The following is a 23,353-nucleotide window of genomic DNA, read 5'->3' as shown; positions in this document are numbered from 1 at the left end:
TATTTCAGAAACACCCAAATTCACAAAAAAGTATGAGACACTCACCAATAATCTTTAAACAACCATCAGGATCGAACTCCCCAATGTCTCCAGTACAGAGCCACCTCTGCCCGTTTTCATCTTCAAAGAAATCAGCCTTTGTTTTTGCTTCATTTTTGTAGTATCCCATTGTCACATTCTGGCCACCAATAAGAATTTCACCCCTGGGATGTGGTTTATCGGTATTGAAGTATCCACCTAAGAAGCAGAATAATTTACAGTTAATTCGGTATTTTTACCCCTATATGCATCATGTGAAAATTTGAAACTGTTAGTTTCTAAACAGGGACATCTGATTTCAATCCAATTAGAATTTCCCAAAGGAAATAAGGCACATACTATGAATTAACAAATTACATCAATGTAAAACTGAAGTTTTAGGCACAAAACTTCAGGTGCTTAAACATAAGCACTTATGCTTTTTTAAACTACTATTCTGAGGAGAAAATTATTCAAAAATCTAACATCTATTGTATAAAATTACATATACTACACAGGTAAACTTTAAAAATTCGGTAAATATTCTTAAATATCATACTAATATACTAATAAAAGTATTAAATCATGCATTTAATAAGAGAATAATAAATTTCTATATCAAATCAAATTCCTATATAGACTTTTTCTTACAGATAATTTCAGAATACTCCAAGTTTAAATTTATTAAACATATTCACTAAAAAATTAATATCTCAGCCTTAGAATCTTTATCTTTACTTTGTATAAAAGAAAAAAAGCATTCAAACAAATCATAAATATTTACATATTAACAAAATCAAATAAAAAAGTAATTATGTGGGTTCAATCCCTGGTTGTGGTGCAACTAATCAATGTTTCTCTCTCTCCTCCACCCTCTCTCTCAAAAATCAATTAAGAAACAACCTCAGGTGAGGATTTTTTTTAAAAGTAATTAATATTTAAGTGCATATAACAACAGATTTTTATGAAATTATAGTAAAAATTTCCTTCTGATAATTCTGGGTTGAAGACCTCATGGAAAAGATAAAAGAAAAAATAAGTAAAATTTTCTTAATAGATTTTATTAATTTGCTTCTACAAAATAAAAGTTATGATTATGCCTAATTAACTGACATTTATTTAGCACATTTTAAAAAAATATATTTTATTGATTTTTTACAGAGAGCAAGGGAGGGAGATATAGAGTTAGAAACATCAATGAGAGAGAAACATCGATCAGCTGCCTCCTGCACATCTCCCACTGGGGATGTGCCCACAACCCAGGCACACGCCCCTGACCAGAATCGAACCCGGGACCCTTCAGTCCGCAGGCCGACGCTCTATCCACTGAGTCAAACCGGTTTCGGCAGCACATTTGTTTTTTGCCATAATTGTTACTTGTATTTATTTACTAAAATAAGCAAAATAAAAAATTACAATTCTTCAGAATCATCTTTGAATCAAGCAAAGTAAATGCATCCATATAGCTTAGATAAAATATATCTATTAATAAGGGACAAAAATGAGTACTTTTATATTCTAAATGATGAAGAAAATGAAGCACAATACTAATTATTTAAAATACATTTTCATTGATTTCAGAGAGGATGGGGGAGGGAGAGATAGAAACATCAATGATGAAAAATCACTGACTGGCTGCTTCCTGCATGCCCCACACTGAGAACTGAGCCCACAACCCAGACATGTGTCCTGACCAAGAATTGAATCATGACCTCCTGGCTCATAGGTCGACATTCAAACACTGACCTACACTGGCTGCCAGGCAGCACAATACTAATTTTAAAGTTTAATACTATACACATTAATGTTTTGTGGTTAAAATATGTTATTACCTTCCTCCCAGTTCTTTAATTTGATTTCACAGCAAACTAAAGGTGCTCCCACTCTGCCAGTATTGTAGTCCCACACTAAAAGGCAAATGAAAAAAAGTCTTTGGTTAAAGTAGTTAATAAATGGCTTCATTTTTTTTTAAATTACCAAAAACAATGATTTATCCCAAAGCTTAGATATCCCTTAAGAATCTAAGAATCCTTAAAAGCAGGTCACAAACTTGTGAACCACAGGCTGGGTGGCCCACATCGAGTTTTCCTTTTGTTTTGCATTGTTTTTAATCTAAATTGATTATTGACACTTAAAAAATCAAGACATTTTACATGTAAAGGTGCAATCTTCAGGAACAATGGGCCCACCTTCCCAGCACATCAGTAATTGTAGTCCCTACTAGAGGGCACATAGCCTGCTCCAGGTCCCCAGATTCCTCACCTACCACATTTTTTTATATCAGAGTCTGTTTCTCTCATTTAAGAAGCCGCCTGGTTCATGATTTTATAGCACCCCGTCTTCAGAAATGACAACCTCAGAAGTCTCCCTCACATATCAGTTATGCCACGCAGTGAGAGTTCAAAGACCAGGCTGGAGATTAAGATGGCTAATTTTCAAGAATTTGGGAAAAGAACCTACCATTTATCAGAAATAAAATGCCAATATTTAATACTTTACAGAGTTTTATTTACAACAAACTGTAACTGATTAAACATACATTCAATGTGAATCTTAAAAAAAGAAATTAAGATCCTCAAGAAAAGAAACCATATATGCAGGTACTTAAGAATGCTTGTTTATTTCCCACAAAACAAAAATATATAAAATACAGAGAATATAATTGAAAACAGGAAAATACAGGAGTAATGCAAGATAAACCTGGCACATGAAGAGTACAAAGAAGTACTCAACAATCAGCAGTGAGGAGGTTCAATTATCTATCAGTATCCAAAAAATACAAAATAGAAACACATCTAATATTGGAAGCAAAGTAACTTCCTCCCGCACAAGGGACACATGAGGCCCTATGGGGTTCACCTGGGAACCACCTAGGGAACAGGAGGATCTCCTCCTCAACCACGTCACCATGGGGAGGATGAAAGCTATATTCTCTAGACCTGAAACATTTCCGAATTTGAGCCTTAATACACATACCTAAACAACGAGACAAAACACAATTATTTTCTACATAAACGAAACTTAAGAACTGACATAATAAGTGTATAGAATACAGCCAATGCTTTTTATTAAAACTTCTTTTCTAGAATGCTAATTAGTTTATAATATTCCCTAGTTTATAATTTAGCATGAGAAACTCCTCTAGCTGAATTGCTATTAGATATACCTAATACATTCTAAACCCTTATGTAAATAATCACAGAACATGGAATTTACCACTACTGTGCCAGAAAGATACTGTAAACCCTCTTCAACATATTTGTAGAAAACAACCCATATCCAAAAATGAGAGTCGGAACACCCAGCCTCTGCTGGAAACTCCACTCTGCGGTAGCACTAACCTTCTGTAATTGTTCCAGCCCCGGCAGACTCAGTGAGTCCATAGCCCTGGCCAACAGAACAGCAAAAGCAGATATTCATGAATCGCTGCGTGGTTGCAGAAAGTGGAGCACCTCCACACAACAAAAGCCGAGTATTTCCACCTAGCAAGCTCCGAACTTTCTGGAAAATAAACCTATCAGAGAAATCACAGAATTTTAAAGCTGAATGGAATGTCCCAAATCTTTAGACTTATCTCCCAATTTTGATAGTAAGTGCCTTATCATCCACGGCCACACACCCAATTCAAGAGATTCTCTTAATCCACTACTTAAATCTTAATTTTTAAAAGTTCAACTACATAAAGAAGATATGATCTTTTCTTAAAATTTTTTCAAGTAATATTTGAATTCGAAACTGTCGTTTAATTTTATATAATGGAAAACCCTTGCTAATGGACAGAGCAATTTGTTTTATATTATTCTAGACTACACATTATATTAATACTGAATAATCCTATTGTATTTTTAAAATTTAGTATTAAAAGCAAATTATTTTTTTGCTTTAGCTTACTTCATTAGAGATGTCTACATATTTATATATAACAATCTAACTTTAAAAAACATTTCACTAATTCAAGTTCCAATAAGTTTATTGTTTAAAAATATCTGGTAAATTAAAAAAAGAAAATAATCCAAATATTTAATTGAAACATTTCTGAAAAATACACTAATAAAAGATTACTTGCAACTTTGATCAAAAGAAGGGTTTGTTTTTTTAAGTAACTTTGAAAAAGGCAAAGACCAAGTGGCAATCATTTAATAATATTAACAGGCTTTACAAAGTAGGTTATATATCTCACTAAAGAGATAACTAAAAGTAAGACATGAAAAATAAAGTAAAACATTTGAAAAACATATTGACCTATATCTATCTATCTTATACCTATAGATAGATAGATAAATAGATAGATGAAAGAGATATAAAAGGCTAATATGCAAAGTGTCCCCTTGGGCATTTGACCAGGAGACGGAGAGTTTGATCTCTATGACATGCGCTGCTGGGGTCCAGCCCCAGCGGGTCCAGGGGTTCCCAAAGGCGTAGACGGAGTCGGTGAAGAAGGAATGGTCTCGATCTCCAGAGAGGTTCTGCTTCGGATCTCCAGCCAGGTTCTGTGGCCAGGTCCTGGTCAGGTTCTCTTGCCAATCTCCGCAGTCAGGTTCAGTCCAGGATCCCTGCCATGCTTTCTCGCCAGGCTCCGCCTCCAGGCTCCAAGGCCAGTCCCTGTCCAGGATCCTCCGGCATGCTCTCTCCAGCGAAGTTCTTCTGTCTCTAGGCTCCGTGTAGGTTCTGTCTTCTTGATTCTGTTCTAAGTTCTGAGTGTTTCTGTCTTGTTACAACTGTATTTATACCAGTTGATTCAATCCTATCAATCTCTATTACAAAGGTTAGGGCGTTTCTTATCTCCATTCCAGGGAGAAAAGATTATGTAGTTTAAGCATGATTGTTCGTAGTTAAAGGGATTAATTACCCACCTGGCACTTAGTTGAGGGGTTTTATTCCCTCCCTAACTTCAGGGGAAAATCCCTACCTGGGGATTCAACCTTTCTCGGAGAGGTGACTTTGGTTAAAACACAGTGCCAAGAAGGTGAGCAAACATATTAAGAACCGTATGCCATATATGCCAGGTCCCTTGAAACAGCAAGGATGGACCGGCTCCCGGCAATGCGCTGACCACAAGGGGGCGGGGTGGAACAAAGGGAGGCCCTGGCTGACAGCCAGCAGACAGGGAAGGGAGGTCCTAATTGCTGGCCAGACCTAGGGACCCTACCTGTGTACAAATTTCGTGCACCAGGCCTCTAGTATTCCCATAAAAAATAACCTGAATAATTTAGAAAATAATACTTTCATTTCTAAATTCTACAATATTGTATAATTAAATCTTACTCTATTAGCACTACAAAAACAAAAAATTAATAGACCTGTGGTAAAACTGGTCGTCATTTAACACTTTAAGCACAAAAATTTAATCACATTTTATTGCCATTTTATATTCATATTAAAATAAAAGCAAAGAGAAATAATTAAAATAATTCAAATCACACAAGTGTCCATATAATATAAGCACATTATTAAACCGAGTAAATGGAAATTTTTATCAAATAAAATGGCAATCTTTTAATTGCTCATATTTGTATGCAAGATGAAACTTTTAAAGAGTCCCTCTTATTTTTTTAAATATGTTTTTATTGATTTAGGAGAGGAAGGGAAAGGGAGAAAGAGAGAAGAAATATCAATGATGAGAGAGAGTATCACTGAATGGCTGCCTCCTGCATGTTTCACGCTTGGGACTGAGCCCGCAACCCAGGCATGTGCCCAGACCAGGAATCGAACCGTCACCCTCCTAGTTCATAGGTCAACGCGCAACCACTGAGCCACACCAACCGGGTATCCTTTTACTTTTTAAAACAAATTTATTTTGCCCTAACTGGTTTGGCTCAGTGGATAGAGTACCAGCCTGTGGACTAAAGGGTCCCAGGTTCGATTTTGGTCAGAGACATGTAACTTGGTTGCAGGCACATCCCCAGTAGGGGATGTGCAGGAGGCAGCTGATCAATGTTTCTCTCGCATCGATGTTTCTAACTCTCTATCTCTCTCCCTTCCTCTCTGTAAAAGATCAATAAAATATATTTTAAAAAACATTGGTTTATAAAAACATTGCAATAATTTTATTAAATAAATAAATAAATAAATAAATAAAAATTATTTCTTACCACTACCTCAATTAACAGGGCTATTGATCTGAACAAAGCAACTCAATTATCCAGAGAGAGAACCTTTCCTTACCTGTCACACAGGGGAGTACTTCGCCCTTTGGAAATCTGTTCCATTTTATAATTATAGGCCAGAATAAACAGATTACGTTGAAAACTACTCATTTCATTTACTTTATTCATGACATTTTTGTAGATTCGATCCATGATTTCCTAGACATGTAAAAATTAGTTAATACAGTTAATGATGTTATCAGCTGCCTTACACATATTAAAATCTTCACATCAAATTAATAGTTCTATCAATATTGAGACATTTTAAAAGATATATCTCATCAGGAATACATTTTTAAGATACAGCCAAAATTAGTTTTAAAATGAGGTTTCTGTGAAAATAATTTTTAATAGCAAACATATAAGTAAATGTTCATTAATTAGTAGTAAAAAAAGAGAGAAAAGCATTTGGGCAGTAATAAATCATTATTGATTTTTTATATTGCTTTTTTTCATCTTATTTATTTTGAATTAAAAACTGAACTCTTTAAGTAAATAAACAACTATATGAAATGGTTTTAGTTATAAAGTAGCACATTCTTTGCTCTAAAGAGGACCTTGGGTTATTTTGGTTGGTTTTGTCTTTCAATGCTGCACCCAGGAATTTTTCCTTATCTGCACTATATTTTGCTTGCTAGGTCTATTACTACTATGAAATATACTTTAATGACTTCACATAGAGTTTCCTCTACAATATCAAATTATATTGAATTTTTACATGAACTGAAAATTTAAAGCAAGACAGTACTAAGAAAATGATATACCTATAGAAATTCCAAAATTGCCAGTCATTTCTGTTTGATTTTGGAATAACTATGTAATTGTACTTAGACATGAGCGCTCAGATATCTGACCATAATTTCCAACACTTTCAAACAAAATCAGAAAGCCACATAAGACTTACGTAAGGAGAGAAATCATTGTGTCTCAGTTCCATTAACCTTACTCTCAGGCCCCTCCCATTCAAAGTGGCACCAACTTCTCAGTCACTTTTTTTGGTGTCTTGGCCAGACTTTCCTGAGGACTCAGGAGGTAATTACACTACTTGCTTAGAAGGAGGTAATCTTAACCCTTCTCTCCTATCTCCTGCTGAACTTCAAGTTCCTACTAATAGCAAACAAACCTCATGAAAAGAATTTGAATAAGAAACTATTTAGAGAAAGGCACTGATGATATAATAAGATGGACTAAATCTATAGAGATTCAAAGTAATACAGAAAATCAATGAGGATAAACCCTACATGACCACCTCAACCACAGTATCTTTCCCTCTAGCATGTATGTCTGTAGCAGGTGACTCTTCTTGAGAATTCAATACTAATTAGTGGTCAGTTCTTACCGGAACAGCTGCCATCAGTGTTGGCTTCAACATGGACGTATCCCCTTTGCTTCCTTTTTTTATTTTTGAAGACTATAGAGAGAAAAAGTGATCTATATGTAGAGATTCTTATTTTAAAATTCAATGAGATTCTTAGATTAAAAAATATATTCTAAATTCATCATTTTAACTTACTTATAATCTAAAAAGCAAGTGCTTATTTTAAAAGGAACTGTCATCTTCACAGTATAATGTCAAACTGTCAGGGAAAATGCGTTAAAAATGACTATGATTTGTTTGTATCTCAAGTCATAGACACTTAATTTACCTGATCTGCTAACGTCTGTGGTGAAGAGTAACCAATGCGGCATCCGTGAGAAAGACACACAAGCTCAGCACTCAATTCCAACACGTGGGCCAGAGGCAAATAGCCAATGTAAACATCTTCCTCTCTGAAAGAAAAGGGAGATGTGAGAAGAAATGGTCAGGTGCACTCTCTCCGAAAGTGACTCCAGTAGGAGCAAGCTTGAGAAGGCACATGGGAAGGCCCTCAGAGCATCAGTTTGACTCCATGTGTGGTGTTGTGTGAGAGGAGAGCCAGGGAGGCGTACTATAACAGACCTAAACACTGGCCTCCCCCACATTTACTCGCTAAGACATACCCCAGGCGTGGAATCCTTTCCGCCATCCCCGTGATGCCAGCAATAATGTTGCTATGGGAGATCATGACTCCCTTGGGAAGTCCTGTGGACCCGCTTGTGTACATGATTACTGCAATATCTGAGGGTGCCGGTGTGCTCTGAGGTTTGCTTTCTGTATTGGAGAAAAACACATACACAATACACTTCTAAGAAATCTAGCCAAAGCCCCGATTTTTTCATAATAATGTGTTTATTAACTCAATTCAACAATTATTCATTGTAATCACACAGGTCGTCAAGAAAATAGATCAAGTCCCAGCACATAAGGAGCATATAGTCTGTTGGGATAGACTAACATATAAATCTATCACATTTAGACGAAAAAGTCAGGAGAGGCCTTTCTGGAATTGATATTCTAGTAAAGACCTGAAGAAAGTGAGAAAGAGACAAGAAATTCCTGAGACTGAGAGATTTTTTTTTTTTTTTTAAGGAGAAAATAAGCAAGTACAAAGGCCCTAAGGTACGAATGTGCTTGGCATGAGTACAGAGCAGTAGGAAGTTTGGTGGGGAGGTGCGAGCAAGAGAAAAGAGGCAGGATGGAAGAGGAAGCAGCAGTCCGGCCCACATCATGTAGAGCCTTCGAGGCTATGCTAGGATTTTGGATTTCACTCCGGGAGAAAACAATGTCCATCATCCTGGACAAGGATCACTTTGGCTGCTGTGTGGCTACCTAACTTAAAGGCAAGGAAGGAGGCAGGAAGATAAAAGGCTAGTCCAGATATGCAACTAAAAATTGGGGTGATGGACAAGGGTACCTAGACATTTGCTAAAAACATTCTCTGCTTCGCAGTGGTAAGTTAACTTGGCTACACTGGGAATCCTGGATTAAGGACAACGCCCTCCATTTGACAAGCCTAAGGACAGCAGCCAACATCCTACAGAGGAGTCGGTGGGCCATGGGTGGCACTGATGATCTGCCTGAATTAATCCAGGAACTACCCTAAATGTGGACTTCCTAACACGTTCTCAAGTGAACCCTTCCTCTCCGGCCTGCAGACATTTTTCGACAATTGTTCTCATTCAAGTCCTCACTCCCTAATCTACACCCACGCCTTCATCCCACTTCTTGGAACTTGATCTCTGAGGTGACATCTGCTAAGTCAATGGTCCCCTTGCCCTCCCTGTGTCATCTGGCTAGTCCTGTGCACCTTGTCCTGCTGACTCCTGCCTCACTGAGACACGATTTCTCCCTTCCTCTCTGACCAATCCTGGGTGGCATCTGAATGCACCACTCTCCATGGGTGACCTCACCTACTCCACAGCTAATTAAAACCTAACTGCCAGGCACCAAAGCTGTCTGTCGTAGCGGCAGTTTAAACAGGAGGTGCTGGCAGCAAGCAATGTCATCCCCTTTGGGGGCTAGAGCTGTGCCCCTCGAAGTGAATTGGAAGGCTCTCTACCCCTGGTAGAAAAAGAAAACAAAGAAACACACTACTTCTGGCTTCTAAATCTCCTAACTCCAAACTTCACTGCAGAGTATGAGACTTGTACAGACACTACTCACTAGACAGTGCCATCTGAATGCCCCACCAGCACCTAAAATTCAATCTGCCCAAAATTAATGTCAGCATAACCCCATTCCAGAGTTCAGTCAATGCTTACACTGAATTAGTCACTAAGTGTCCAACTAGAAAGGAAATACATCCATCTAAGCAGCTTTCTATGATATCCTTAAACACCAATATGCTTGCTGACATTGAGAGAAGGAAATCCCGGAGTCACCGTGCCTAGGTGTGCTAGGTTAAAAAGATGCCCCCTCTGGAAGAGGTACCGTTAGAATAGAGAGTAAACGGAGGGATCTGGGTTTAGCTATCTTCTAATACTCACAAATAATTATTCCACAGAGGACAAATTTAATGCCATTATTTAAACCATCTAAAATTACCAGAAAAAGGAAATGGAAAAACTATATAAAGTAAAACATGTTTAAAACTAAATTCAAATAAATACTATTTTTAGAACGTTTGTAGATTACTGCTTGTATTTTTCCTTTTACCTTTCTTGAAAGGGTAGATGAAAGTATACCCAGAGTGATCTTACTCCGAGAGAGATGGTCTAGAAATTATTCTGGAAAGCATGGTCCCTGCAGAGTGCACAAAAGGGGAAGGGAGCTGCAACATACCCGTGCTCGCCTTGGCTCCCAGAGCCTGCACTGCGGCCATGGTGTGCACGATGACGCCCTTGGGGAACTCGGACCAGGTAGGCGGCTTACCATCGACAGTGATGATGTGCCGCAAGCGTGGGGTAAAAGAAACTATATCCTGGAAACACACAAGCATTCACCATGTTCATTATTCTTCATTGAAATAGCTTAGCAAATGGTCCAGGTCATAAGAAAAGCAGTTTACCATATTCAATGAATTATTACCTTCTTGCCTCAAAATAAAGGGAGGTGGTATGAATGCCCCTTTTTCAGATGAAGAAATATTGGTCTGAAATTTAAATTACTATTTTTTAGCGCCACATTTACTGGTATCTCTGCTCTTTGGTAAAACCCTGATCAACAAAGTTACTTCCTCACAAAACGGGCATGTACTGGTAAACATAGGCTGTCTAAACTGCAGGGAGCCAATCTACACTAATAAAAGAGAAAAATGGTAATTGGCGTACGACGATACCCTTTTCATTGGCTAATCAGGGCTATATGCAAATTAACTGCCAACTAAGATTGGCAGTTAACTGCCAACTAAGATTGGCAGTTAACTGCCAACTAAGATTGGCAGTTAACTGCCAACAAGATGGCAGCTAATTTGCATATGCAGGCACAATGCAGGGAGGCGAAAGGGAAAGCAGGAAGAAGCCCCCTGCCACTGACAGTGATCGGAAACCCAGGGGGGAGCTAAGAGCTGGGGGGCAGGGCAAAGGCGGCCCTGGGGCCGCCTTTGCCCTGCCCCCCAGCCATGATCGGAGAATCAGGTGCCTTTTCCGCCCTGGCCAGTGATAGCAGGAAGTAGGGGTGGAGCCAACGATGGGAGCTGGGCACGGACGAAGCTGGCAGTCCCAGGAGCTAGGGGTCCCTTTCCTGGGCCTAAAGCGAAGCCCACGATCGCGGGGCCGCTGCAGCTGCGGGTCCCCGCTGCCCGGGCTGGACGCCTAGGCCAGAGGCGTTAGGCCTGGGCAGGGGTGGAGCCTGCAACCACGGGGAGCTGGGGGTCCCCTGCCCAGGCCTGACACCTCTGCCGGAGGCCTCAGGCCTGGTCAAGGGGCCGATCCGGTGATTGGTGATCGGAGGGTGATGAGGGTCAACTCCTCTGGCCGAGGCATCAGGCCTTGGCGGGGGCCAGAGACAGTGATCGGGGGGAGATGGGGGTCCCCTGTCCAAGCCTGACACCTCTGGTGGAGGCGTCAGGCCTGGGCAAGGGGCAGAGCCAGCAATCGGAGGGGTCTGGGGGTCCCCTGCCCAGGCCTGACGCCTGGGCCAGAGGCATCAGGCCTGGGCTGGGGGCAGAACCAGTGATGGGGGGAAATGAGGGTCCCCTGCCCAGGCCTGACGCCTCTGGCCCAGGCGTCAGGCTGGGCAAGGGGCTGATCCTGCGATTGGAAGGTGATGGGGGTCAACGCCTGAGGGCTCCCAGTATGTGAGAGGGGGCAGGCTGGGCTGAGGGACACTCCCCCCTCCACACACACACCCAGTGCACGAATTTCGTGCACCGGGCCCCTAGTATGTAATAAGAGGCTAATAGATGCAGAGGAAGGGGGAGGAATGGCAAATTAATGAAGCAAATTTTTCCTGTAGTTTCATAAAGTCTCTTTCCCCTTTAAAAAAATTCTCAAAACTCATAATGAATCAATGCTTCAGAAATAAAATTATTAGTTTAAAAATAACTCTTCAAAACTAAAATGTAATTTAAAATAGACTAGAAAATAGATTGAGTACAATAAAGAAAAGGTTTATAAACTCCACCTTAGATATGGGAATATTAATAATTTTTTAACTCTCTTGCACTAGTTATATGTATATGTGAAATCCACTTTTTCTTTACTAAAAGAATAAAATGATATTCCTATAAGTTTATAAAGGTAATAAGGATTTTAAAGATCATAGAATAACTAAGCATCAACAACAGAGCTCATGACACTGAAAATTCAAAAGTATCGGACAGTTATTAAAACAACTCCAGTCCTCACCTTCAACTTTGTTTGCAAGAGTTCTTTACTAGTAATGATGTTGGTCACCTCTGTTTCATTTAGTCCATGAACAATTGCTGGACCTCCTAGCGTCGCATACAACGTAACAACTATAGGGAAAATAAGGGCAAGTCAATACTTGAACATTTCAAGGGTATACTAAATGTAGGTAAAGCCTTTGAAAAGTGGACATGAATCAGAAGGGAGCATACTGAACCCTCCATCATTAGATCCATAGTTTATGATCTAAATGTACTGTTTTCCTAAATTTTTTAATACGCTAATTAACATTATGCCTACTCACTCTATCCTAACTTCCCCCAAGGTTTCCAATATTTTAAAATTTAAAAATATTTACTTTTATTTTGTTTCACCTACAGATGTTACTATGGGACTGTCATATTAGAAGTAATCATATCTGACTTCTAAAATGTCAAATCTCAGTTGTTAACTACTTGATACCAAAATATGGAAAAAAAACATATACCAATTAAGATAACACATTGTCAGATTTAAGGTATTACATGTTACAGTAACAGCATGAACAAGTGTCAGTACTGCTTATCCCAGAAAAATCTAAAGAAAAACATTCTTAAAAATGCTGAAATTAAATAATATGGTAGATTTTTATTTGCTTTCTGTTTAATTCAATAGACTTAAAGTAACTTTAAGAAATGGTTAAAGCTTCTCAAAAGAAACACTTTATAAACCTAAACCTGTGGAAATAAAAAAGTGTAACAATTTAAAAGGGAAAAAAAAAAACAGTGAAGGCATCATTTACAGCAAGAAATCTGGTAAAAGTACCTTTTCTGTTTCATCTAGAACAGGGGTGGGGAACCTTTTTCCTGCCAAGGGCCATTTAGATAGTTTTAACATCATTCTCAGGGCCATACAAAATTATCAAGTTAAAAATTAGTCTGCTATATTTGGTCAAACATTTAATTAACTACCCCTAATACCTTGGCAGGACCAGACACTCCCCAATCCTGATCTACAGGATAAGACAATGTCCATACTTAACATCACATTTTGGCACCAATAACTTTCAACTAAGCTTCCAGGACTACCTCACAGACTGAGGCATCATGAATACCACTCAAATAGATACAATATAAAAATTCTCTATCATTTAGTCTAGCTGCTAGCACCTGGATTTGAGTATTGGCAGTGTTTTAAAGGGCAACTGCTACCTCTGATAGAGGTGGCCTAACAAAATGATGCCCCCTTCAGAGGTAAAATCCTGAGAGGTTATAGCAGTGTATAGGCATGGCTCCTTACACCCAGATAGTTCCCTATCAGTAGATTCAAGTCCCCTTACTATAGTGACTGCACCAATTGTTCCACAACTAGCTCCTTTTCCAAAATCAGATCAGTAATTTTAATAACAAGTTCTCCACTGACTGAATGCAAAGTGAAAAATAACATCAGAATTTTGCTCGTAAGAGATATTTATAATAAAAGTCAGTATCATCTCTCCCACAATAATGTAGGGCCACTCTTCCAAAAGACAAGAAAAAGAAAACCCACGTACGCTGAAAGTTATACATAAAGCACGCCTGTGCAGCAATCATCCATTCAGCCCTGGTTTCACAGAAGATAGCAATGTTGGTCTTTGGTTTCTGACCCAACACCTGTAAGCCATTTCCAAAATTCAAAGCTCTAACGTAGACATCTTCATAGGAGAGCCAATTATAGTGTCCAAGAATAACCTGGTAGAACAAACGAAAAACATACAAATAGCTTTCAATATAACCAAAATATTAATTTCTAGAAAGCCAGGATGTGTTCCAAATTTTGACTGAAAGTTATGTTTGCATGTAATTAAGCTATTTTTTAACAAAAAGAAAATGGATTTCAAGTGAAAAATCTGTTTTAAAAACTAGCTATTTTGTGATATCTTCTATGACAATTCAAATTTTATGCTAAATTTTTAACTGTATTTGTGGGGGGGGAGGTGTTTTTTGTTTTCAAAAATATTCAGGGTTTGACAGGATCTTAAAGGTCATGTTTCTGGCTCGGGGGTCATATACTAATAATTCACTTATAGATTTCATTTACTTAAAGGATTTGGCTAATAATTGAAAATTTAGCCTAGTATCAAGTACTACTGACACCAAAATTTTATTTTTTCTTTAGTTATGAATTCTTGTATTCGCTATCAGATGATAAAATACAATACACAAAAAGAAAACTGGCCAGACCCAGGCTAAGAAAATGTTTGTGACGGTTCAATTTGAATGGCTGTATCTGACAGTGGATAAGCGAGGTGAACAAGTCTCTCTTTCCATGACCAGGTAGGGACCAGAATACTCACTGGCACCGCCATTCAATATTTCATCTGTGCTTTCCAGAAGTTCAGATTTGAGTCTACATTAGTAACAATCTCCTTTTAAAGCTGGTTAACATATTTTTATCTTTAAGTTAGATCAGACTATAAATCCCCAACTACATACAAACTGATGTAAAAGCTCCTTTCATTGCAAAAATATATAGTTCCCAAATATGGCTTTGTCATCAATATATGTCACACACCTTAAAACCATCAAACCATATTCATTTTCAAAAATGAGATTTTCAGAAATAAGATGAAGATAAAAATTGAAAAAGGATAAATGCTGCCCTCTAGTGTCCTATTCCATAATGAACTTAAGAAATACTTATTTTGATGGATAACATGACTGTATTTAAAATATTTATTTAACATTAGTGGTCCCAAACTCTCACCTTGCAGTTCACCCCCACAAAATGTTCAGCATGGGGAGCTCCAAAACTTCAAAAGGAGCTCTGTGGGGGTGAGAAGACAGATGAGAATTGGGCCAAAACATGCGGGAACTGGATTGCAATTAAGAATTTTACACTCTAAAGATAAGCATGAGCTACCTCCTAGCTACTTCCTAGATTCAAGAATCTAAATGTCTAGCTTTTAAGTGTCAGAGAATATATGCATTCCGAAAAGGCATCCTATAGGATAAAAGCCTAATATGCTAAGTGTCCGGTCATCAGTCTTCCATTCAACCAATCAAAGTGTAATATGCTAATGATATGCTAAGGCCGCTCAACTGCTCGCTATGACATGCACTGACCACCAGGGGGCAAACAGTCGACAGGCAGACCAGTTGCTATGATCACCAGGGAGCCGACACTATGATAGGTTAGCTTGCTGCTAGGGTCCAGCTGATTGGGATGGGTCGGACATGTCCTGGAGCCTTCCCACTGTCCCTCCCCAGCTGACCAACCTCCCATGTCCCTCCCTAGCCCCGATCATGTACCGGTGGGGTCCCTTGGCCTGGACTGCGCCCTCTTGCAATCCAGGACACCTCAAGGGATGTCAGAGAGCCGGTTTTGGCCCGACCCCGCAGGCCAGGCTGAGGGACCCCACTGGTGCACAAATTCATACACCAGGCCTCTAGTCATATATATAGTCCAAATGTGTAAAACCATATGATGGTGCCACTTTGTGACACAGAAATCAAATCATGAGTTTAACGCAAGCATAATCAAAATCTGACTTTCATTAAATTCTTTAAAACACTGAATCTTCTAGTAGTCATCTTTCCCATAAATGTTACATTTAGAGGACCCCATAATTTTATCTGACTTGTGCTGGAAATTTCTAACCCTAATTTTGTCCCTATGGTGAGCCCAGCCTGAGATTACATTTATGTATTCCCTGCCTACCCTTCTGACAACTGCTAATCCAGAATCATAGATCTCACCACCTAGAAATCCAATCCCACTTCCCTAGCATCTTCATTTTCTCACCCTCTGCCACCCTTCTTCACTTCCAGGTGATGATACTTCACCGAGAAATTAGAAATTAAACAGAAACTCCCTTAACTACCTACCACCAAGTTCAATAACCTTCACCCATCTGTACCCATACTCTTCGCAGCAGTCCCTCAGGTGTTACAGTGGCTGAAATGCCCCTGACAAAAGCCAAACTAACAAGGACTGTGCTTCGAAGAGCTTCCCAAATTTCTATGTCCTTCCTGATCACCCCTAGTCCATCTCTCCCCCTGAACTAATGAATGCCAACTAGGCAACCCGCTTCCATTCTTATTCCTCTACAACCCATTCTCACTACAGTAACGAGTGTTGTTGTTTTTTACTATATAAACTAGCTTACTGCTCTGTTTAATACTCCACAGTGTTTTCCCTGTCTGGTCGGAATGTAGTCCAAAAGTCTTACCTGGCCTAAAGGCCCTAAGGGACCTAGCAGTGCAGGTTTCCCTGTGCTCATTTCCAGCCCTCCTACCTGACTCCCTTCCTGTAAATACAACTTTGTTCTTTCTGTTCTTCAAACTGGATGGGCCAGGGCAGGAACTAGGATAAGGCAAGGCGCCTGGGGCACAGAATTCAAGGAGCATGCACTCCCTGGGTCTGTCCCTCATCTCAGTAAACTTAAGGGGAGGATTAAGATTATCCTTATAGTAACTTTCCTCCCTCACATTTAATTGGCTGGATTTTTATTCCATGAAAGGTATGATACACACGTGTAAATATCAATGTTATCATTCACACTAGCACTGCCTGGAACACAAGAACTTAATTTACTTTGTTCAGGAACATATGAGATTAGATGTTTGATAATGCTAATAATGAGGCTCCCTTATCTCAAAGAAAACAATAAAAATAAATAAAGATAACATATAGAACATTCTATAAAAGCACATAAATAACCATTCAGGAACCTGAAGAATGAGACAGTCTATTAAGATCAAATTCCCAGTCACTGAGAGCCTAACCCCTATAGGCACGAGGACTTTTTTTTACTATAACCATTTAGAAAAGAAATATCTCAAAATTATGTACTTTCCTGCCTCCTTAGCAAAGTACAGCTGGCTTCATTTAACCTTTCTCTCTGCAAGCAAAGATGTTATAAACAAACTAGAGGCCTGGTGCACAAACTTGTGCACATTAAAAGGAAATTAATTAGCCCTAACCGGTTTGGCTCAGTGGATAGAGCATCAGCCTGCGGACTGAAGGGTCCCGGGTTCAATTCCGGTCAAGGGCATGTACCTTGGTTGCGGGCACATCCCCAGTAGGGAGTGTGCAGGAGGCAGCTGAATCAATGTTTCTCTCTCATTGATGCTTCTAACTCTCTAACCCTCTCCCTTCCTCTCTGTAAAAAATCAATAAAATATATTTAAATAAATAAAAATAAAAGAAAATTAGAAGAAATATTTTAATGTCACTATTCGCCCTTTCTCTATAATAGAAGTGTCAACCAAATTCACGATCAACAATGACAGATCAAAACATGCGTGCGATTGGCGCCAGCGAGAGCTTTATATGTATCGCACATGTGCGAGTCAACTTAGCCTTTTATAGATATAGAATAAACTTGCGTAATTAGACCTGCTTTCTGATTTAGCTAAACCTTTTCCAGCCCAATGAAGCACCCCAACTTCTCTTTCAGGTAATTGTTAGCAACACAGCAGTAAATAACACGAAGCAGATTATTATTGTAGATCATGCAAGGAGAACAAAGGGTAAAATATTTAACTGCAGCAGTGTTTGATTATATTCTGCGCAGTGACAAAACCTGAAATCATTTTCAAGGTCCACCATTTCTTACTTCTTTTCAGTCGGGTCCAGTTTCTAAACTTTCTAAATCTCCGTTTTCCAGCTAATAAAAATAGGATTCTACCGAGTCTCCTGTCTACCTACTCCAGGGCTTCTGTGAGGACAAATGGGATGAGGCACAGGAAAATGCTTCACCGACATTTGGTTAAAGTGTAAAATGTTCGTACCTGGCTATAAAGCAAGTCGTGTTCCTGGGCTGAAGAAATTGCAAGGGGGCTAGTCGGTAGGGACAGGAAGCCAGGCGTTGCTACGTGATGACATTACCTGGCACCCACAGCCACCGTTTCTGGGCCAGGCTGGGCTGTGGGTTGCATTTTGCACCATGGGGTCTCGGCAACGTTGGCTGTGATTTGGTAGGCTGTCGCTCTGGGTTGGTGGCAGGGCCTGTGTCCCACTTGGGGGAAGCCGAGTGTTGCTTTGTTGGCACCAGGTCCGCGGTGCCATTTCTTTGCAAATGGCCAGTGTGCGTCACAGCAGCTCCTGCATTGAGCATCTGCCCCCTGGTGGTCAGTGTGTGCCATAGCAACCGGTTGGGCAGTCAGAGGGACACTTAGCATATTAGCCTTTTATATAGAGAGATTATGGGGAGGCAGGCAGAGAAAGTACAAATATTCAAACAATCTGGATGGTTGGTAATCATCATGGTGATGATAATGAGGAAGGCAGCCAATTTTTACTAATGTTTGCTAGGTGCTAAGTGTACTGCAAGAATTAGCTTACTCAACTCTTACACTAACTCTAGACATAGCTACTACTATTATCGCTATTTTACATATGAGAGGACTGAGGCACTATTAACTTGTCAAAATCACACAGCTATCAGTAACAGGATGAGAATCTGACCCAGGTAACCTCATCCGAGGACCCAAGTCCTAAATCACACTGTTTTGCCTGCACTAGAGAAGGGAACTGGGATATGACGGGGTAGAGGGAAGGTGAGCTGCTCATAAAAGACTGCCTCAGCTGCTGTGTGAGTGGATTAGTATAGGGATTAGAATAATTTATTTTTGTTTTCTTTTGAGATAACAGAGCCTCATTATTAGCATTATCAAATATCTAATCTCATATGTTCCTGAACAAAACACAAGGCCAGTTTTAAAGAGGGGGGAGGGCTGTGAGCAGGGGGAAAACCAGACTCCTGCTTTTCTTCCCTTGAGCCATTTGGTCCAGATAGTACCTTCAACAAAGGGGCTGACAGAGGGGAACAAGTATGGAAAGATGAACCAAGAGTTCTGGTCGGGGAGAGTAAAGTAATAACCAAACCACAAACCCTGACCAAGAGATGAACCACTGCATAGATTAATTACAATGTTAATGTCCTATAACTCAGAAAATGAGTATCATGCAATATGTAAACAGGGTAAAAAATGCGACTGCAGCAAGAAATGAGACAGAAGTAGGCATTGAGGACGAGGAAGAGAAAGCAAAGTCAACCCCAAGAACAAAAATAAGGACTTCTGTTATCTTTTTGGATAATTTAGAGGGAATGTCATAGTGAAATCTCTCTGTAAGCACTCTAATTATATAATTCCTTGTTTTCTTCTCTCTAATGTGTATAAAATATAAGAAAAAAATGTAGTGTTGTTGGTGGTTAGATCACCATGTCTGAACAGCCTTGTGCTCTTTTCTGTTATTTGCAACTTTGTTCTATTTCAGGTACATGTACTTTAGAGATGCTCTACAGACCAACAGTTTCACAGTTCTTCATTTCAAAATATGCTGAAACAATGCACTTGGTGCTGGGGAGGCTGCAATCAGGAGATGCTGACACATTCCAGGTGCTTAGCTCTGTGACAGCCTCATAAAACCATATGACATTTAAAATGTAAGACCTGAAAGAGCTTGCCAAGCCTCTGCTTCTTTGCTTCTGTCTTTCTACTTGTGCCCCCTAGAAAAAGGCCTGTCTTGTTGACACTGATGCCCACCTTATTGTGGGCATAGTTAGAGCAGAATCATCACACTGCCTGCTTTCTTCCACTTACCTCCCTCCTTGTAGCTCAAATACTTTTAGGATAAGATGGAAACAAAGCTTCAGATCATTGGTTGGCAATAAAGGTGGAATATCTTTGCTTCAAACACATCAGATTAATTCAAACACTCTAGGGCTAATTCCCAAAGCTCAGCCCCTCAAAACGGAGAGGAAACATTTAGACATTGCTACCTCATTAGCTCTCTTCTCCTAATTAAAGATTGTCTTCAAATATGGAAACTATGAAATGAAGGCACACTTCATCAAAAAATACGTCTGCACTCCCTGCTGGCAAGTACTCTGAGTAGAAGCCACATGGCCTACACAACTCCACTCTTACATCAGCTGTAAATGGTCGTCCCCTTTTCACTGTTCCTGCTGCAATACAATGGGTGCATGTAGGAGACGAAGAGGGAGAGAAAAGCCTAGCTTGTTTAATGTGCAGTGGAAACACCCACTGTCCAGTCTGCAGACCTGCCCACAGCTGCCACTCAGACCAACAGAAAGCAGCCTTAGGATAGCACCCTTTCCCATTGAGGAAGGCTAACAGAAAATATCTGCCTCATCTATTATCTACAAAACCTAAAATTAATTCACTTTCTAATGAGCCTAATTTCAAACAAGGAAATATAATAGGATTTCTGTACCAGAGTTTATTTAAAGACATCTGGAAAAGTTTGATAAATCGCAAATAAAGCAAGACAGCCTGGGTTCCAGTTCTGGCTTCACCCCTTGCTAGGTTACTCAACCTATCTGTGCCTCCCTGTTGTCATCTAAAGTCTGATAACACTAACTCATAGAGCTATTATAAGTTTTACCTAGGTTGATATATGTAAAGTTCTTACAACAGCCTTGCTCAAAGAAATGCTGATAAATACCAGCCATGATCATTATCTCCATATTGCAAATAAAGAAACTGAGGCAAATTTGCTAAATGAGTTTTCCAAAGTCATACAGCTAGTAAGTGAAAAAGCTGAGATTTAAACCTGTACTCTGTATCTAGAATCCAGATTCTTAACCACTATGTTATACTGCCTCAAGGATGTCGTATCCCCTGCTTCAAATCAATAGCAGGTTCTTCTCTATTTGTGGAAAGAAATTCTTAAAATCCATGCAACTGCCACAACCCAAGGACAAGACATGTTAAGTGTCCAATGGAAGCTGCGTTCAAATCAGGTGCCACAGACAGCAGGTACCACCCTAAAACCTAGAGCAATCTCAAGCACACACAGGTGCTTCTGGAACTGCCAGGATTTGGGTTTCATACTCAAAACTGCCCTAGACATTCTATCCCAAACCTTGGTGGACATGCAGGTGCATAAGTGCCCCACACCAGCAAGAGTTCTTAATGTCTTAGTGAAAATTCAAGACAAATCGGTGCTGGCGACTACAAAGAGGTTAGAACACAGGCTAGCCCCCTTCCTACCCTGTTTCTCCTGCCATGTCAGCAAATCCGATAGAAGTAGGCCAGCCTTGTCCCTTGCCACCACTTCTAAAAGTTCATCTTATGCAGAGAAAATTCAAAGGCAACGAAAGATCACCTTACCTTTTTAAAAATTTTTCCATTTGGTTGTATTTCATCTTCCTCATTTAAAACTTCACGTGTTCCCAAGAGTCTTTTGTCCTTAAATTTGTTTTTTGCATACATAAAAACTTTATCTAGTGTATCACAGCCAGGGTATAATACTGAGGCCAAGCCATCCACACTGTTAACAGATCTGTATGCAGACTCAGGTTTTGAATTTACAGGCTTTGCTTTAATTTGGTTTGATTTTTCTTGTCTTGACTCAGACAAAAAATAATATGGAATGTATGTTAAAATAGTATAAAGTGATATGATAAAATGTATTAAATATAAAAGAATGGGGTGGATAGTCTGTTTAAGCTTCATGGTTGATGATTTTGAAGATACGTGGTTATTCATAAGTACTCAAAATGTAGAAGTAACAGATTTCCGTAAGAATCTAGAAGGAAGAGAAAGAAATTAGTTCAAATTCATGTTAAATAACTTTAAAGAAAAATTCTTCATATTAATAGGCAAATTATTCCCCCCCCCCCCCCCCATAAAGCAGCAGCTAGTGCACTGGCAGCAGACAAGTCCTACCCATGCTTGATATCTGTGAGACTCATCTGTGCTGTATCTACTAACAATGGAGTTGCCACAGAAAAGTTTTCACACCATTCTGTAAAAATGCAGCTTTTCCAAACTAACCCCCAGTATCCACAAACATTTCCCAGTGGCCAGGAGGAAGCAAGCCAGAAGACCTACAAATGAACTGGAGACCAAAATTGTACCCATTTCCTGTTCTTCAGCCTCCTTACATTAGGATGGCAGCACTTTGCATATTCACCATAGCCTCCTCTCCTGGCCCAGAGGAACTCCTGTTAGTCTCTGCATTCTTTCCCAAGGAGCTCCCACTCTCTCACTCTAGGCAGCAAAAAGCAACTGGAGTTAGCAAACATGAAATTCACTTTCCATAGTGGTTGGTTCTAGATACTTTTCAATTTAGACAGGTTAAGCTGTGAAGCAAGAAGGCAGTAAACTGCATTGCATTCATCAGATTTACTGAGATGCTACTCTAAGTACAAGGAATGCAACAGTGAACAGAAGTCTTGGTCCCTTTCCTCATGAATCCTACACAGTCATTAGGAGAGGTAGATCGATACACTGTTGCATCCAGGATCGGCTGTGCCTTCTGCGGAGCAACAGGATGCATACTATAGAAAAGATCAACTTCTCTGAAATAGGCCTGCCAAGTTATTAAACAAATAAACAAGCAAACACCACCACCACAAGAAGCTGCAGAAAAGGGGAGGAGGGAATAAGAATTCAGAATCAGCATTCAAAATTGCTATAAAGCATGTAAAATAGCCAGTTTAAGTCAAAGTTACACGACATGCAAATAAACAGACAAGTATGATCCATATACACATATGGGGAAAGCAGTCAACAAATCGTCCTTCAGAGGGGCCAAATGTTTGATTTTTGCAGAAAAAAACATCAGAACAGCTATTATAATAAATATGTTCAAAGAACGAAAGGACATGGTGCTTAAAAAATTAAAAGTCTAACTCTGCAGTTTTACAAGACAAGGACACCTCCAAATCTGCCCACGCACAGCTGGTGAGAAGCCAAGACTCCCTACTGACCAAAGCTCTGCTCACCATGCGGCGCTGTTTCCTGACAATGTATTGAGTAGTACTTTGGAGAATGAGTCCAGAGAACCTGGGGTTTTGCCATAAAGGGCATGAGGAACCACTGAAGGTTTCTGTAAAGGAAATGGCACAATGAAAACAAAGGTCCTCCCTGACCAGTTTGGCTTAGTGGATAGAGCGTTGGCCTGCGGACTGAAAGGTCCCAGTTTCGATTCTGATCAAGGGCATGTACTTTGGTTGCGGGCACATCCCCAGTAGGGGGTGTGCAGGAGGCAGCTGATCGATGTTTCTAACACTCTACCCCTCTCCCTTCCTCTCTGTAAAAAAAACA

At 39.7% G+C, this 23,353-nt stretch overlaps 1 protein-coding gene and 1 non-coding gene across 7 annotated transcripts in view; one reads left to right on the top strand and one right to left on the bottom strand.

The window, feature by feature from the left end:
* Window positions 1–23,353, bottom strand: part of ACSL3 (acyl-CoA synthetase long chain family member 3) — a 54,922-nt gene that overhangs the window by 11,095 nt on the left and 20,474 nt on the right. For 4 of the 6 annotated variants that reach the window (XR_009453759.1, XR_009453761.1, XR_009453760.1 and 1 more), the window contains exons 2-12: window positions 21,413–21,830; window positions 13,843–14,020; window positions 12,312–12,421; window positions 10,306–10,444; window positions 8,145–8,295; window positions 7,811–7,934; window positions 7,504–7,575; window positions 6,184–6,323; window positions 3,360–3,532; window positions 1,851–1,925; window positions 46–237 (exon numbers count right to left, since the gene is read on the bottom strand). Coding sequence is in view for 3 of the 6 variants with exons in the window: in XM_059703315.1 (XP_059559298.1) it covers window positions 46–237; window positions 1,851–1,925; window positions 3,360–3,532; window positions 6,184–6,323; window positions 7,504–7,575; window positions 7,811–7,934; window positions 8,145–8,295; window positions 10,306–10,444; window positions 12,312–12,421; window positions 13,843–14,020; window positions 21,413–21,790 (1,732 nt within the window). In the remaining 3 variants the exon portion in view is untranslated. Of the gene's footprint in view, window positions 1–45; window positions 238–1,850; window positions 1,926–3,359; window positions 3,533–6,183; window positions 6,324–7,503; window positions 7,576–7,810; window positions 7,935–8,144; window positions 8,296–10,305; window positions 10,445–12,311; window positions 12,422–13,842; window positions 14,021–21,412; window positions 21,831–23,031; window positions 23,136–23,353 lie in introns of all 6 variants that reach the window. The other 2 variants (XM_059703316.1, XM_059703318.1) reach the window with 2 other exon arrangements.
* Window positions 9,465–9,585, top strand: LOC132238952 (small nucleolar RNA SNORA68). Its single transcript, XR_009453919.1, has one exon. It is a non-coding gene; the product is annotated as a small nucleolar RNA SNORA68 (small nucleolar RNA).

Source organism: Myotis daubentonii, chromosome 7 (assembly GCF_963259705.1).
Source record: "Myotis daubentonii chromosome 7, mMyoDau2.1, whole genome shotgun sequence".
Classification (NCBI taxonomy): Eukaryota; Metazoa; Chordata; class Mammalia; order Chiroptera; family Vespertilionidae; genus Myotis; species Myotis daubentonii.
Note: the sequence above shows the minus strand (reverse complement) of the source record. Positions and strands in the feature narration are given on the sequence as shown.